Here is a 14,529-nt window from a genome sequence, read left to right as displayed (position 1 = left end):
TGCGCCGCCCTGAGTAATCTGTTTCAAACCAAAACTATTGTGCTGTGACAATTATTATTTTTTATAAATGATGAATCGGTCAGTTATTTTTTCCATTACTCTATATATCAAATCTAAAAAACACACATTTTTAATTTACTGCTCTTAATATTAAAGTTTTGTATGGATAGAATCATACTGCTCAAATCAACAGAATATTCTACCTACCTACCCTGGTCATATCCCTCGAGAGGGGTGACCGACAGCAAGTCAAAAACAAATTAAATAAAAAGGAAAAAAGTATTAAAAAAAAACACACACACATTTTTTCTTTTTGACCATGGTCAACCCAAATGCCCAAACACCAAAACAAGTTAAGCACCTCGGCACCTAAGTTAGTCATGCTTTTGTCCCTCCAGATAAAACAAGACACAAGAAAGCGGCCGTGTCACTCGGGTCAGGGTAACACAACACACTCTTCTATTCAACAACAGGGCCCGGCAGCTTTCACTGGTTTACCCCTGCCAGGGCAAATAATACACAGAAATACTAATGCCCTGCCCATCCCTTAGAACACGTCTAAACATCCCACTATCCTATTACAACACCTCTCCACTCATTCCTATCACCAACAAGAGCTATCTGTTGATATCTATGACAATAAAGACATTTCAATAAAAAAAAAATGAGTTTTGGGTTTAAAATACCCCAATTGAGGACATAATTTAACGCAAAAAAACAAACAAAACAAAAAAACAAACAAAAAAAAACAAGTTGGATCAAAATGGAACCAATTTGGGTATTTAATCCTCCCCCAAAGCACAAATATCTTAGGGGGTGCTTTTCTGAAAAACTCTGGAATAGCTCTCCTCCCTCTTATTAATCAACTCCAACTTCTGCAAAGATTATGTGAACTATTCAGTACTGCATACTTCTGTAGGGATCATGTTGGTGACATTGAAATTCTGAGCTCTTTTTGACATTACAGTGGAACCTCGGTATTTGAACGCCTCTCAGTTCGTACAAATCGGTGTCCAACCAAAAATTTCGAGAAATGTTTCGCTGTTCGGTCAAAAAATCGGAGTTCGAACGCCGGTAATGCGTGAGTGCGTACGCTAGGGTGCGATGCTGAGCGGCGTACGGGTGTAGATCGTGTAGATCGCCCCCACCCCTCGTGACCAACTGTTATCACGTGCGCACTTGCCTCTTTTTGCTTTCGCTTTTAATATCGGTGAACGGAGTGTTTTAGCCCCTAATTATGCCTCGGAAGAAGGTCGGTGCAAGCAGGACAGGAGAAAAAACAAAAGTCGTTGGTACAACTATTGCCTTTAAGAAAGACATAATAGCTAAATATGAAAGGTGTGGGAGTTTCCGATCTTGCTATACATACAGCATGGCTTCTGCTGAGCACCACAAAGGTAAGAAATCCTATTCATAATTATTTTCTTTATCTCTCCTTTTTTTTAATTTTTACACGTTAATGTTAGCGTAATCTTTCATACGGAATGCGATTAGCGATTAGGTACGATTAACCTGGGTTAGCTTTGTTTACGTAAAACATCCAGGGTGTTGGAACGGAGCCCCCTTTCTAATGAAGCGCTAGCCACTTGTGGAGACCCGGGTGCTAAATGACTTGTAAACGACCTGATTTTTTATTTTTACACGTTCATGTTAGCGTAGTCTTTCGTACGGAAGATTACGCTAACGCGAACGCACGATTAGCCTGGGTTAGCTTCATGTTTACGTTCATGGTAAACATTCAGGGTGTTGGAAAGGATTAAAACGATTCACATTACTTTTAATGGGAAAAACGATTTCGGTGATTGAACAAATCGGTTTTCGAACAGGGTTCTGGAACGGATTATGGTCGAGAACCGAGGTTCCACTGTACTTTCCATTAAGGTTTTGAGGCCCAATTGACTCTGGGATCTAAATATAACAGTAGAACATTTGAAACTTGTTTTCAGACTCCAGTCAAGTGTTCGCCCCAAAAACTGAAGCTTCCTGACCTAAAGAAGAGTGTGAGTGAGCCTGTGCGGATTTGTGAGTATGGATTATTTTTCCTACTTTGCAAAGCTGGCCAATTCGAGCGTGTGTGGCTTTTCCGGCATGCTCGCCATCGATGGCGTTCTCCCTGAAGAACAGGTAGATTTTATCATCTTCTGGGTTGTCGCTCTCTGGAATCAGATGGACACCCACGAATCTTGGATCTAGCCCATGGAAAAAAGAGAGAACCACATCAGGATTAGATCTTTTCATAATCACCCATTGGATGTGTAGCATGGAATTTGATTTATTGTTCCTATCAAGTGAAATAGCTGAGATAGGCATTATGACAAAAACAAACGTCAAAATGTTGGCATTGTTCGGTTGAAGTCTGAATTTGGGTTTCTGGATTGGTGGTAATTACCCGTTTACATGGGTGAAAGAGAAGGGCTACTGACATTTATATGTTCATCATTAAAAACCCAAGTTTCAATCGATGGCTGACATGGTTTTACAAACCCCAAATCTCCCAAATAATAAATTGTAAAAATGCCTTTGACTGTATAACGGCAAAGTCAGTGACTATGTTTACTTGCAGGGTATAGTCACAAGCAATGTTCCCTGTAATTTTCCATGGGTCTGAATGTTCACACAAAGTCGGTGAGCAATGCTTGAAACAACAGTGAGCAATCATAATCCCAAGTGTGGCAAGATAATTAATCATCAAACATGTCCAAAACATCACGATACATTTTGCTGAGTTTCTGGCAATGCAAAATTATTTTTCTCTTTTGAATGAATTGACTCATGTATTATTGCAAAGGTTGTCCGGCCTACAAACGTCGTTTGTTCTTACAATTCTTTCACAAGATATCCATTTCTTTTTATTTCCTGATATATTTTGTCGCATAATATTAACATTTTTGGGGGGCTTATTTTGTCGGTTGTAAGATACAGAACTGTACTTAATCACATTTTTAGTGGAAGTACAATGTTGGCAACAAGATTCACTTGATATAAATGGAAATTATTTGAATGCAACACAAACTTTTTCTTCTTTTTTCCGTGTTTTTGTTCTACTTTTTTTTAAAAATTCCTTTAAAAAAAAATCTCACTGCGTTTATTTTTTCCGAGCTGTTCCTTTTTTCTTTTTGTTCTCTATTTACTTTTTTTCTACATTTCTTTCCTTTCTTTTTTTCTGTCTTTTTTCTAAATGTTTCCTTTTTTTTTTCCTCTTCCTTTTGTTTCTTTTTTTCTCAGCTTTTCACTACTTTTTCATTTTGGTATTTTTTTCTATTTTGTTCTATTCCCCCCTTCCTTTAAGTCATTTTGTGAATAATTTTTCATATTTGGTCATATAGGGATGAAAGAAGCAAAAACAACCTGAAGAGCCGCTTAGAACCCGAAAGAGCCGGTTCCTTTAGTGAGCCGAGCCGAAGAGGCCGGTTCTCGACAAACTCTACTAACTTTACTCAACTTCGTTCTACTTCGACTCGACTTCAAAATACCGCATTTAGGACACAACGTCGGGGGAACCTGTGTATTTTTACCTTCGTGCACTGTAACTTTGATTTAAGTCGCTTCTTAATTAGTTATTTGTTTACAAAACGGGGAGACCCTGTATATATGCTATTTGGAAACAAACTGAGCAGGGAGACAACAACAAAAACCATCACTAAACAGATAAATGAAATTTCCACATTTAACTTTAGAAATTCAATAAAGAAAGATTTCATTCATTTTTCCAAAAATCAACTAAGTACCTCCGTTGTTTCTCTCGCCCCAAAGAGTGTGCTGTAATCTGATTCCTCCCTATTTACATATTGTGTTGATACCATATGCAGAAGCATAGACATACTATATAAGGATACCACTGTGGCATTTTCACCGTCAAGGCAGAAAGTAAATTGGAAATGTCCCAGAGAAATAAAACCAATACACATGAAGCTGTTTTATCGAATAGGCCAGTGTTTGCGTGTATCATTTGATTCTGTACTTCAAGTCTACTGTTCTTTGTGGTACCCAAAATACCTAGACAACATAAACTACGCGTGTGCAGTAATGCACAGGGTTGGGTAGGGTTACTTTAACTGGATTACTTTCAATTACTTTTGGATCACTCCGATACCAAATATGCTAATAAAAGACAAAAGAAACTAAGTATGAATAAAATTACTAAATTTTGTGAAGGCTTGGGGAGTAACGGAAAAATGATGTTGGCAAGCTGTTTGGATTTATTTTCATTTTGTTTCTGTCGCATTTTATGGTAGTTTTGCGGAGATCAAGGAGATCAAAGCCAGGAGAGAAAGCTTACCACGTGTTGTGAGTCATCATTTTATTCATATTTAGTTTCTTTTGTCTTTTAGTAGCATGTTTGGTATTGGAGTAATCCAAAATTAATTGAAAGTAATCCAGTTAAAGTAACCCTACCCGACTGGTAATGCGCACACAAATTTGGACTTCTTCAAGTAATTGGATAATAAAAAGATGAACCAAACTGTTTGAGTCGAAATGTTTGCATTTGGACTAATCCCTCAATTAGATATTTGTGAATTGTTTCTATGGCTTTAAATTGCCAAAATACTAGAAATAGTTTGATTCCGAATCATGAATCCGATCGTGTGTATTGCAGTGTAAAAATGAGATTCAATCTCTAAAGCGAGGCTTGTCATAATTCAGATATCTTGGAACTGTCTGGTAATCCTGGAAGGGGGATACCACATGTGCGGTCCCTTCTCAAGGTTTCTTCATTTTCCTCATGTTGGGGTTTTTTGAGTTTTTCCTTGCCCTCATGTTGGTTCCAGATCAGCGGATGGTGTAATAATAGTCTGAAAAAAATAGTCTGTGTAATAACCTGTGAAGCCCTTTGAGACTCTTTGTGATTAAGGGCTATACAAATAAAAATGACTTGACTTAACTTGACTTAACACATTGGACAAGGTTGCATTTTCTTCTTACGTGATATTGTACAAATCCATTTCAGGGAATGGAAATGTCTCACCATTGAGCCAGCGGGAGTCATGCTGTTCCGTCCTGATTGGGTGATGTTTGCCCAAAGTACGAAAGATGGCAAAATCCCTTCCCATAAAGTCAGCCGACGTGCCGGCGTACAATTCCCCATCTGAGAGCACAAGGACAGAATTTGAGAATCAGTACAATTGGCTCTTTTTAGGGTGTTTTCCCCTCTGGAATTGTCTAAAAATAAGAAAAAGAGCAGAAGTGAAAGAATGACACAAGGGAGTAGGACTGAGTCCACACTCACGGGGTTGTTCATCATAAGGTGCAGATAGGAAAGCAATTGCGAGAAGTGACAGGCTGGAAAGCAGCCCTCTGTCATTTTAAATGGTGCTATGTCACAGAAACTGACACGCAATAATTGGTGACAGATCACTGTCTCGCTCTTTGTCCAGAAAATACTGACTGATCACTTATTGCAACACATGGCTGAGGACGTTACCTGTGTAACAGAGTTGAAATGTGATTGTTGTGAATGTTTTTTTGAATTCTCACAAAAGCCGTGTTTTTGTTGTATTACTGTTAATATTCCGGTACCTCATTCAATTGTTAAGTCATGGGCGTCTGCGACTGTCATTTTAGTTTGGCACTTTATGGGCTTCAGGGCTTGCCGTAGCTTCAGCTAATTTGCATCGCGCTGAAGGTAAGATGTGCCCAATATCAATTGGATAAAAAATGCATCTTTTGCTAGATATAGGAGCTCCTTTCACAAATTATTTTTGTATATAAAGATATATAAGTTGTGCTAAATGATGTATTTTAAAAAAGCACTAAATAAGAAATAAAGCACCGTATTTTCCGCACTATAAGGCGCACCTAAAAGTCTTAATTTTTTTCAAAAGCTGACCATGCGCCTTATAATACAGTGCGCCTTATATATGGCTCAATATTAAGTTGCAAGGTCTCGCAACTTACGCAACAGCCGCCGACTCGATTTTCCCCCGAACGTGGAGTAGTCCGCGGTGTATGCTGGGATTTATATACCGGCGTTTCATTGGCTAACCAATGTGTCAATCATCATTTGAATCGATCGCTATTGGCTGAAGTTATTCGGAGCCTCGGATAGGCTAGACGGCCAAAACAAACCCTGCAATTGGCCGAAAAAGATGTGTCAATCATCAGTTAAATCGATCGCTATTGGCTGAAGTTATTCGGAGCCTCGGATAGGCTAGAGGGCCAAAACAAACCCTGCAATTGGCCGAAAAAGATGACTGTGAATAGCAAGCTTGCTAAAGTACGCCATAAAGAAACATGTTTCATTAGTCTGTACTTGTAAATATTTTACTCTCCTGGATGTACTTCACTCACGGTTGTAAGAAGACCATGGTTGGGTATCATTATTGAACGTGAGAACTTAGGTGAGCTATGCGGCTTTATATTTTCCCGGTATCTTGTTTTAGAACGATCTTGATGTTGCTGTGATGAGTTGAGTGAATTAAACTCAATTCCAAGTGTTTATTGTCATATGCACAGTAAAGTTGTGAGCGAAAAAGAAAATAGAGACTAAGGAATGGTTGGCATTTCTTGAATCCTAAAACTTTAACCTTCCGAATGATATTTGAAACGATGCATTTGAGTGACATCGTACGGACACCGCATCCGCACGTGTCAGAGACACGTATTTGCTTCTTTGCAAGCTTTGGGAATGTTAAGGGGGTAATAAGTTTGACTGAATCATCTGACTGTTTTGTCGACGCTCCCATTGTAGCGCCTTATAATCCGGTGCGCCTTATCTATGGAAGATATAGGACCGAAAACTATTTTTTGGGGGTGCGCCCTATAACCCGGTGCGCCCTATAGTGTGGAAAATACGGCTTGAAACGATGATGCAACATGTTTTGATGCAAACACGCCACGAGGTGCAGCCTTTTGAGTGATGACCCGTTTTAGTATTTTTAATGTTTTAGATGATCGCGGTCGTGAACAGATGCCCCGACTTTTGTATTGTTTTGTTTACTGAATGCAGATACATGGGAAAGTTATGTTCATTGTTATTATTAAAGTTTCACCATTAATGTGCTCGCATGTTGTCTGCTTGCCGTAGCTTCAGCTAATTTGCATCGCGCTGAAGATGATTGCAGTCGCGAACAGATGCCCTGACTTTTGTATTGTTTTTTTTACTGAATGCAGAAAATAAACAGAGTGACTGTGAAACCTTGTGTTGCGTATGATTGAAGGGTCGTTACACCTGCAACAATAAAAAAATAATATTTCAAAAGGAGATGCCCAGATTTAAAAGTTTACAGTTCTGCCATTCATAAATTCCAATGTTCTACAATGCATATCTGCACAAAGCATAAACAGTATGTATGCCCGCTTCTTTCATTTTTGGCATTGAAAAAGAGCAAGGAAGAAAAAGCTCTCTGGACTCCTATTTTTTGTTGTTGTTTTATGGGAGTGAAAATAAGTATTTTTGGGACTCACCAATAAGCATAGATGCAGTTAAAAGCCTCGGATCGTAGGGACTTTTTCCTCTGCCGTTTTCAGTGTGAGGAAGGAGTCGGAAAATGCTGTCCTGAGTCAAGGAAACACACATTTTGCTGGAATATTAGCTTTTCGGATAGGGATGGCCTGATATTACCTGAGGAAATCAGTCCTAAGTGTGACCAAGGCATGCACAACTGAATTTAGGTTGCAAGATATTGTCACTACCTTCTACGCTGCAAAATAGAAGAAAAATACAAATACATCTTAACCCATTCGCAAAAAAGTATATTCATTTTAATCAAGATTAAGTAAGTAAAATGAGAAAAACTCTATCTAAATTGACAATTCTTATAGGACAACAGGTTAAAACATAACAATAACAGATTTCTAGGAAAACAAAAATGAATCTCATTATAATTAAAAATTATCTGATATGACAGATGGCAGATTATCTTCCTCCTTTTAAGAAATATAATTATTAATTGTCATGATTGCCGATTGAACGCACCTGCGTCTGCTTAATTGGCACCAACAGCCTCGACAGCTGATTGGCTGATGCTCTCTTTTTAAACCCCCGGCTTCCAAGTGGAAGCCGTCAGATCGTTATGCGAACTTTTCCCCCTAGCTCAGCAAGCCTTTTCGTCCGACTCTGTTCCTGCCCTGCTTTTCTCTGCCTGACCTTCGTTGCCAACCTTTTTCCGGACCTGACTTTGCCCCGTTCTGCCTGCCTGTTACCTAACCTGTTTTGCCCCGTTACCTGCCTGCCTCTTGTTACCGACCTTGTTTACAAACTCGACACCGCCTTTGGTCTCCAGTCCCGGCCGATGACTTGCTATGTCCCGCCTGTCTCCGATCCTCCTCGCTAGACACGGATATGCTAACTTCAGCACCGCCCGCTCCTCTTGTCTGTGAGCCATCGGATCGAGGAAGCAAGCCCTACTCTCCCTCTTTATTAATAAAAACTGAGAAAACCAGCGCAATTGGGTCCTGTGTCCGTTTTTGGTCTTTGACAATAATGAAAATTATTGGTCGTCTGCCCTATCAGAAAACTTCTTTTGTGTTATTTGAAGTATTATTTTGCTGATTTTTTTTAAAAATATGATTAAATGAAAAAACCTAAAAATGGAATAAAGTCTGCCAGTGGGTAAGCAGTGTTTTTTAATTATGTAAAGCAACCTATTTAGTCTCATTCCTTATAAAAGTAGCCGAACATTTAGACAAACCTCTGGGAGTCTTTTTTTTTTGTTTTCTCTTGTTTTATAGCCATCGTTCATTAAAACAGTATCTTGGTCTAATGCATCGGTTCTCTTGGGCACGACCCATAGGGGGCGATGCCACTTCACATGATACTGCCACACAAATGTTTGCTAGCTGCCGTTAATCACGAGGGAAGAAGAAATGCATTGGCACCAGAGAGCAGTCATTTTTTAAGAAGACATGTTTAACTTTTCTTTGTTTAATGTGCGGTCTATTGAGTCAGCCTGCCGAGATACATTTACAAACACTTCACCCAAAATTCCAGAAAAAAAATTTAAACCTTGTGAACACAACATTAAAATTTTTGGATATTCAAAGATTTTAAGCACCCGTACCAACCCGGAAAAAGGAAGGAAACATTGAAGACGTACCTCTAATTTCCTGCCCACCTCAAGGTAGGAACACACTGGGTGGAATGCTCCTGTTCCACATACATAGAGGTGAGTCTGGTTGAATGGCTGCAACACTTTGACAAAATTTGCACACTCTCTCTGAAAAGGAAAAAAAGAAAAATATATAAAATTTCCTTACCTCCCTGGTCCACTTCCACGAATGCACACTAAAACGATTTTGTCATGATTGCAGATTCAGAGCACCTGCGTCTGATTAATTGGCGCCAACAGCCCGGACAGCTGATTGGCTGATGCACTCCTTTTAAACCCCCGGCCTCCAAGAGGAAGCCGTCAGATCGTTATGCGAACTGTTGCCACCAGCTCAGTAGGCCCTTACGTCCGGCTCTGTTCCTGCCCTGCTTTTCTCTGCCTGATCTTTGTTGCCAGCCTGTTTCCGGACCTGACTTTGCCCTGTTCTGCCTGCCTGTTACCTAATCTGTTTTGCCCGTTACCTGCCTGCCTCCTGTTGCCGACCTCGTTTCCGAACTTGACACCGCCCTTGCTCTACAGTCCCGGCCAACGACTTGTAATTCCTGTCCGTCTTCGATCCTTCTCGATAGACACGGAAGTGTCACTTCCGCATCTCCTGCTCCCCTTGGTCCGTCGATCCTTGGATTGTGGAAGCAAGCTTTTCTCTCCCTCTTATAAAAAAAAAAAACGAGTAAACGAACGCTACTGGGTCCTGTCTCCGTTCCTGGTTTGTGACAGATTTGCACACATTGCAACTAATGTCCACTAACGTGAAATGCCTGATTAGGCTGCTCATCAACATATTTTGTTATGCACCAGTTTAAAAAAGAAAGGCCCTCTCTCATGTCGCTCTGCATTACCCAAGGTGTCATGATTACTGATGCGGGGCATCTAAGACGCCAACGGCCTCGAAAGCTGTTTGGTTGCTGACCTCTTTTTAAACCCCCGTCTTCCTGTCAACGATTGTCAGTTCGTCTGCGAACCTCAGCCCCACGCTAGGCAAGCAATTTTGAGTCCTGACTCAATCCTGTCCTGTTTCCCATTTGATTCCCGGCACCGACCTCTTTTGTTAACCCGTTTACGTTTCTGCTTCTCCGTCCCGGCCATCGACCTGTTTTTGCCCCGCTCTCGACACTGCTGTCGCTCGCCACGGAAGTACAACTTCCGCGTTCCAAGCGATCTGTTACCCGTGACCGACGATCACCGGATCGTGGGTGCAAGCCCTTTCCTCCTTCTAAATAAAGCCGAGTAAATCGAACGCAAGTGGGTCCCGTCTCTGTTCCTGGTCTCTGACACAAGGTCTCATGAATGACAAGCCTTCATTTTCAAGTCATTTTATTCATAATGCTGCTTTCTTGTTGGATCTGAATGTGTTTGTATCTACAGTGGCACAGCCATATGGCCTATTTATTTCCTTGCAGCATTTGGCAGGCGGCCTTGACCTCAAATCAAACCAACAGTATCATCACATATTAAAAAAGGCAGCCAAAAAAGTCACAAATGATGCATAAGTAAAGTTCATTTTACTTTATAGGTTCAACCACTGTCTATTGCAGTTGTTACGCCCAAGTATTATTGATTAAATCAATGCAGTTTTAAAAACTTGTCAAGTCACTAGGACGTTTTGTCTATGGGTGGGGTGCTTGGTTTGAAGTGTCTTGAGGTGGTTTGTTCTTCTAATACACAGGTGTCAAACTGGCGGCCCGCGGGCCAGATCAGGCCCGCTAAGGGATTGAATCCGGCCCGCGAGACAACACTCAGAGAAGCGCAAGAGAAAAACGAGCTGCAGGTAGAAAAATGTCAACTTGATGTTGCCAAAGTTAGGTGCCTTGAACAAAGACACTGTACTTGTATTTCATTTTCTCTCTCTCTCTCTCTCTCTCTCTCTCTCTCTCTCTCTCTCTCTCTTCTCCACCCCTTTTCTCCCACTCTCTGTCTCTGACTCTTTCACTCTCTGTTTCTCTTTTTCTCTTCCTTTGTTGCTCTGTCTTTTTCTCTCTCTGTGTCTTTTTAACGTCTTTTGCTCTAACTTTCTTTTTTCCTTTTTTCTCTTTTCTCTGTCTCTCTTCCTACCCTTCACGCTTTCTTTTCTCTTTTCTCTCCTTCTGTCTTTCTATTTCTCTTTGGATTTCTTTCTTCCTCTCCCTTTCTTTCCCCCTTTCTCATGACTTTTTATCTCTATTGTTTCTCATGCTCTCTCCCTCTCTCTCTTTTTCTTTCTTTGTCCTGCCCTCTCTCCTTTTTCCTCCCTCTTTCTCTTATTTCTTTATCTCTCTTTTTCTTTCTCTTTAATCTACTAGTCCGGCCCCCGACAGAATGTTTGTTCTATCGTGTGGCCCCCGAGTTAAAATGAGTTTGACACCCCTGTTCTAATATATATGGAAACAATGCCCAACCGAGTTTAAAGAACCTTTATATACAATTTTTCCCATCACGCCTATCTGCTTTTATCTTGCTTTTATTATCGGTGCCCTGGTAAGGGAGAACATTAGGCGGGGGGATTCGGGTGAGGAGAGACATATCACGCTCGTGTTTATTCCAGGATTGAAATGATGACAGTAAGAAAATAATTGTTTCAAACACAAATCCCCCCAATAATGCAAGAAGAAGAGTTAATTTGGGCGCTTCCAAGACTTTCACATACTTGTATGCGCAACAAGAGGAGCTGCAAGGATGATTTTAGTAATACTATGGCATCAGCAAGTAGAATATTTTGACATTATGGACACCACATGTAAATATTTAGGAAAGGGAAAGATTAAAACAATTACATATCTGCTACATTTGCAATACATGAGGAAATAAAGTCAAAAGAGGCCTATCCAATATTTCTGCTAAAATATATTAATAATATACAAGCAGACATGTGCATGTTAAATTTCATCCTATGTTTATTTATAAATAGACCATTTCATCAAATTGATTTTGAAACACTCAGAATTGAAGCAAAGAACAAAAGCATATTTTAAGCACTAAATTTGATAGTACCCGTTGAAAAACTCCAAATGGAATTGGACTAGGTCAGACGTGTTTTGTTGCATGAAATTTGATAAATCTCTTGCAAAATGAAAAATACACATGGTTTAAAAGATGGCAAGTAGACTCACATCTAGCAAGCTATTTGCGCGTTGTCATGTATATATATATATATATATATATATATATATATATATATATATATATATATATATATATATATATATATATATATATATATATATATATATATATGTTCGATGTATGTATGTATGTACGTATGTATATATATAAATATATGATCGTCATATTTTTAGCATTTTCACGCGGCTTAAAAAGCCTGATGGGCTGCATGTGGCTTGTGGGCATTAGTTTGCCCACCCTTGGTTTGGACCAGGGGTCTCCAAGCTTTTTAACGGAGAGTTACTTCTTGTTACTAATTAGCGCAATGGGCACCCAGTCTGATATGCATTTTTAAATAGCAATGTATCATGTCATTACCATGTCGTTACTATGTTATTACTAGGTAGATAATTGGAAGTAGGTTAACTAGACTCAGTCATCCACTAAAAATAATTTTACTAGAAAATCACAATGAACAAGCATTGGTGACTATTTTCAGAACCGGTTGGTGGGCACCACAGCTGTCTTTAGGGGTACCCTGGTGCCTGCGGGCAACAGTTGACGACTCCTGGTCTAGACACTTTCCTCAATACAGCAATATACTTAGGAAACCGATTTATAATAACAGAGTATTAAACCGGTGTGAAAAGCGTCTTTCATCATGGAAGTCGAATGAGTGACGGATTGACCTCTGAGAGTATGCCGCAGGGTAGAAAAACATTCAATAATTTATGAAATGAATACAAGGAAGCAAAAAGTACTTTGCATTACTTTAGTATCTGTTCTTTATTTGCTAACATCATTTCTAGTATTGACACATAAAATTTGTGGTCGAATCCTCAACACAACCTGTTCAACGTACTCTTAGTGTCAAAAGCATGAGCTGTAGAGTTTGTTACTTTTATGGTTGAAGTAGTTACACACCTCTGAGATTGGTTTAAATTTGATTATTATTAAAGCACAAGTTACTAGAATAACAATATATATATATATTGGCAAATACTGCAGCAACCAACAGCAAGTGAAACTTCAAAAAATCAAGCAATAAAATAGTTTATTTTATTTCAACTAGGTAATATAATAATCTTTAATCTTGGTGCACAATTTTAGCCTCCTTAAGTATTAATTTTATTTTTAAGTAAATAAAAAAATAAATAATATAACACGTTTATAGAATGCACAAAATATTTGTATTTAAAGGAAAGTGTTTAAGAACGAAAAAAAAAAACCCAAATCGATTAAAAAATATTTCAATTTTTTAGTTATGATATTTACATAATTAAAATTAATATGATTATTCCCCTTCCCGTAAGAAGAATGAGTTTGCTCATTTTAAGTAACGTTATTTTACAAAATAAAAACAATGAAATGAAATGAAATGATCTGCATTTATATAGCGCTTTTCAAGTCAAGATTTCCCAAAGCGCTTTACAGTTTGCTTGACATTTTTCCCAATAGCGTCCGTGCAGCCATGTAAGGCGCTGACCTGCTTATTGGGGGTATTAGGGGTTCAGTGTCTTACCCAAGGACACTTCGACATGTAACACGGAGGAGCCGGGATTCGAATCGTGATCTCTTGATCCAATGAAAATCATGAAAAGGAAAGTTTTTATTATTTGAGCACTACATGTCGCCAGAATGTGCAGTTCAACTGAAAACGAATGCTAAGAAGCAGAAGAAAGAATATACACTACGCAGACCCCAAGTGACGAGAAATCCCAAATTTTCTTATAATATTTTTTCCCAGCCTTTGACGATGTTTTTTGTTTATTCGGTTACGCGTAGCAGCAAAATGACAGACAATGATGCCATCTCCCTCTAGGGAGGCTCATGTTATACTATCCATCTATCCATCCATTATCTGCACCCCTTATCCTCAGTAGGGTCGCGGGGGTGCTAGAGCCCATCCCAGTTATCTTCGGGCAGTGGGCAGGGGACACCCTCAACTGGTTGCCAGCCAGTTGCAGGGCACACAGAGACAGACAATACACTCCTTCATTCACACCTAGGGACAATTTGGACCGGCCAATTAATCTGACATGCTTGTCTTTGTAATGTGGGAGGAAACCGGACTGCCTGTAGGAAACCCACGCACGCACGGGGAGAACATGCACACTCCCCACAGGAGGTTCGATCTCATGACCTTCAGAACTGTGCCGCACACGCACTAACCACTGCATCGCCGTGCTGCCCCCATGTTATACTAAATAAATACAAATTTCTCGACACACTAGTATGTAAAAAATGCACGTTTATATAAAACTTTGTGTAGTTTTGCTAATTACTCAAATTATTACAGTTTTGTTTCAAATAAATGAAGTTTTACCACTAAGAGACACTAAATGATGTACACTGTCCCTTTCATAATAGCAAAAATGATTTGCTTTTGCGGCGGGCACAACCA

General features: G+C 39.5%; 1 protein-coding gene across 1 annotated transcript in view; it reads right to left on the bottom strand.

Annotated features, from left to right (window-relative positions):
- The window catches only part of sema3ab (sema domain, immunoglobulin domain (Ig), short basic domain, secreted, (semaphorin) 3Ab), a 58,346-nt gene that overhangs the window by 12,396 nt on the left and 31,421 nt on the right, over positions 1-14,529 (bottom strand). The window contains exons 4-7 of the mRNA XM_088339580.1: positions 9,036-9,155; positions 7,405-7,495; positions 4,967-5,086; positions 2,047-2,189 (exon numbers count right to left, since the gene is read on the bottom strand). Of these exons, the coding sequence (XP_088195706.1) occupies positions 2,047-2,189; positions 4,967-5,086; positions 7,405-7,495; positions 9,036-9,155 (474 nt within the window). The remainder of the gene's footprint in view (positions 1-2,046; positions 2,190-4,966; positions 5,087-7,404; positions 7,496-9,035; positions 9,156-14,529) is intronic.

Source organism: Urocampus carinirostris, chromosome 7 (assembly GCF_059441175.1).
Source record: "Urocampus carinirostris isolate Australia breed hairy pipefish chromosome 7, RoL_Ucar_1.0, whole genome shotgun sequence".
NCBI classification, from domain to species: domain Eukaryota; kingdom Metazoa; phylum Chordata; class Actinopteri; order Syngnathiformes; family Syngnathidae; genus Urocampus; species Urocampus carinirostris.
This window is presented reverse-complemented; position numbering and strand designations above follow the sequence as displayed.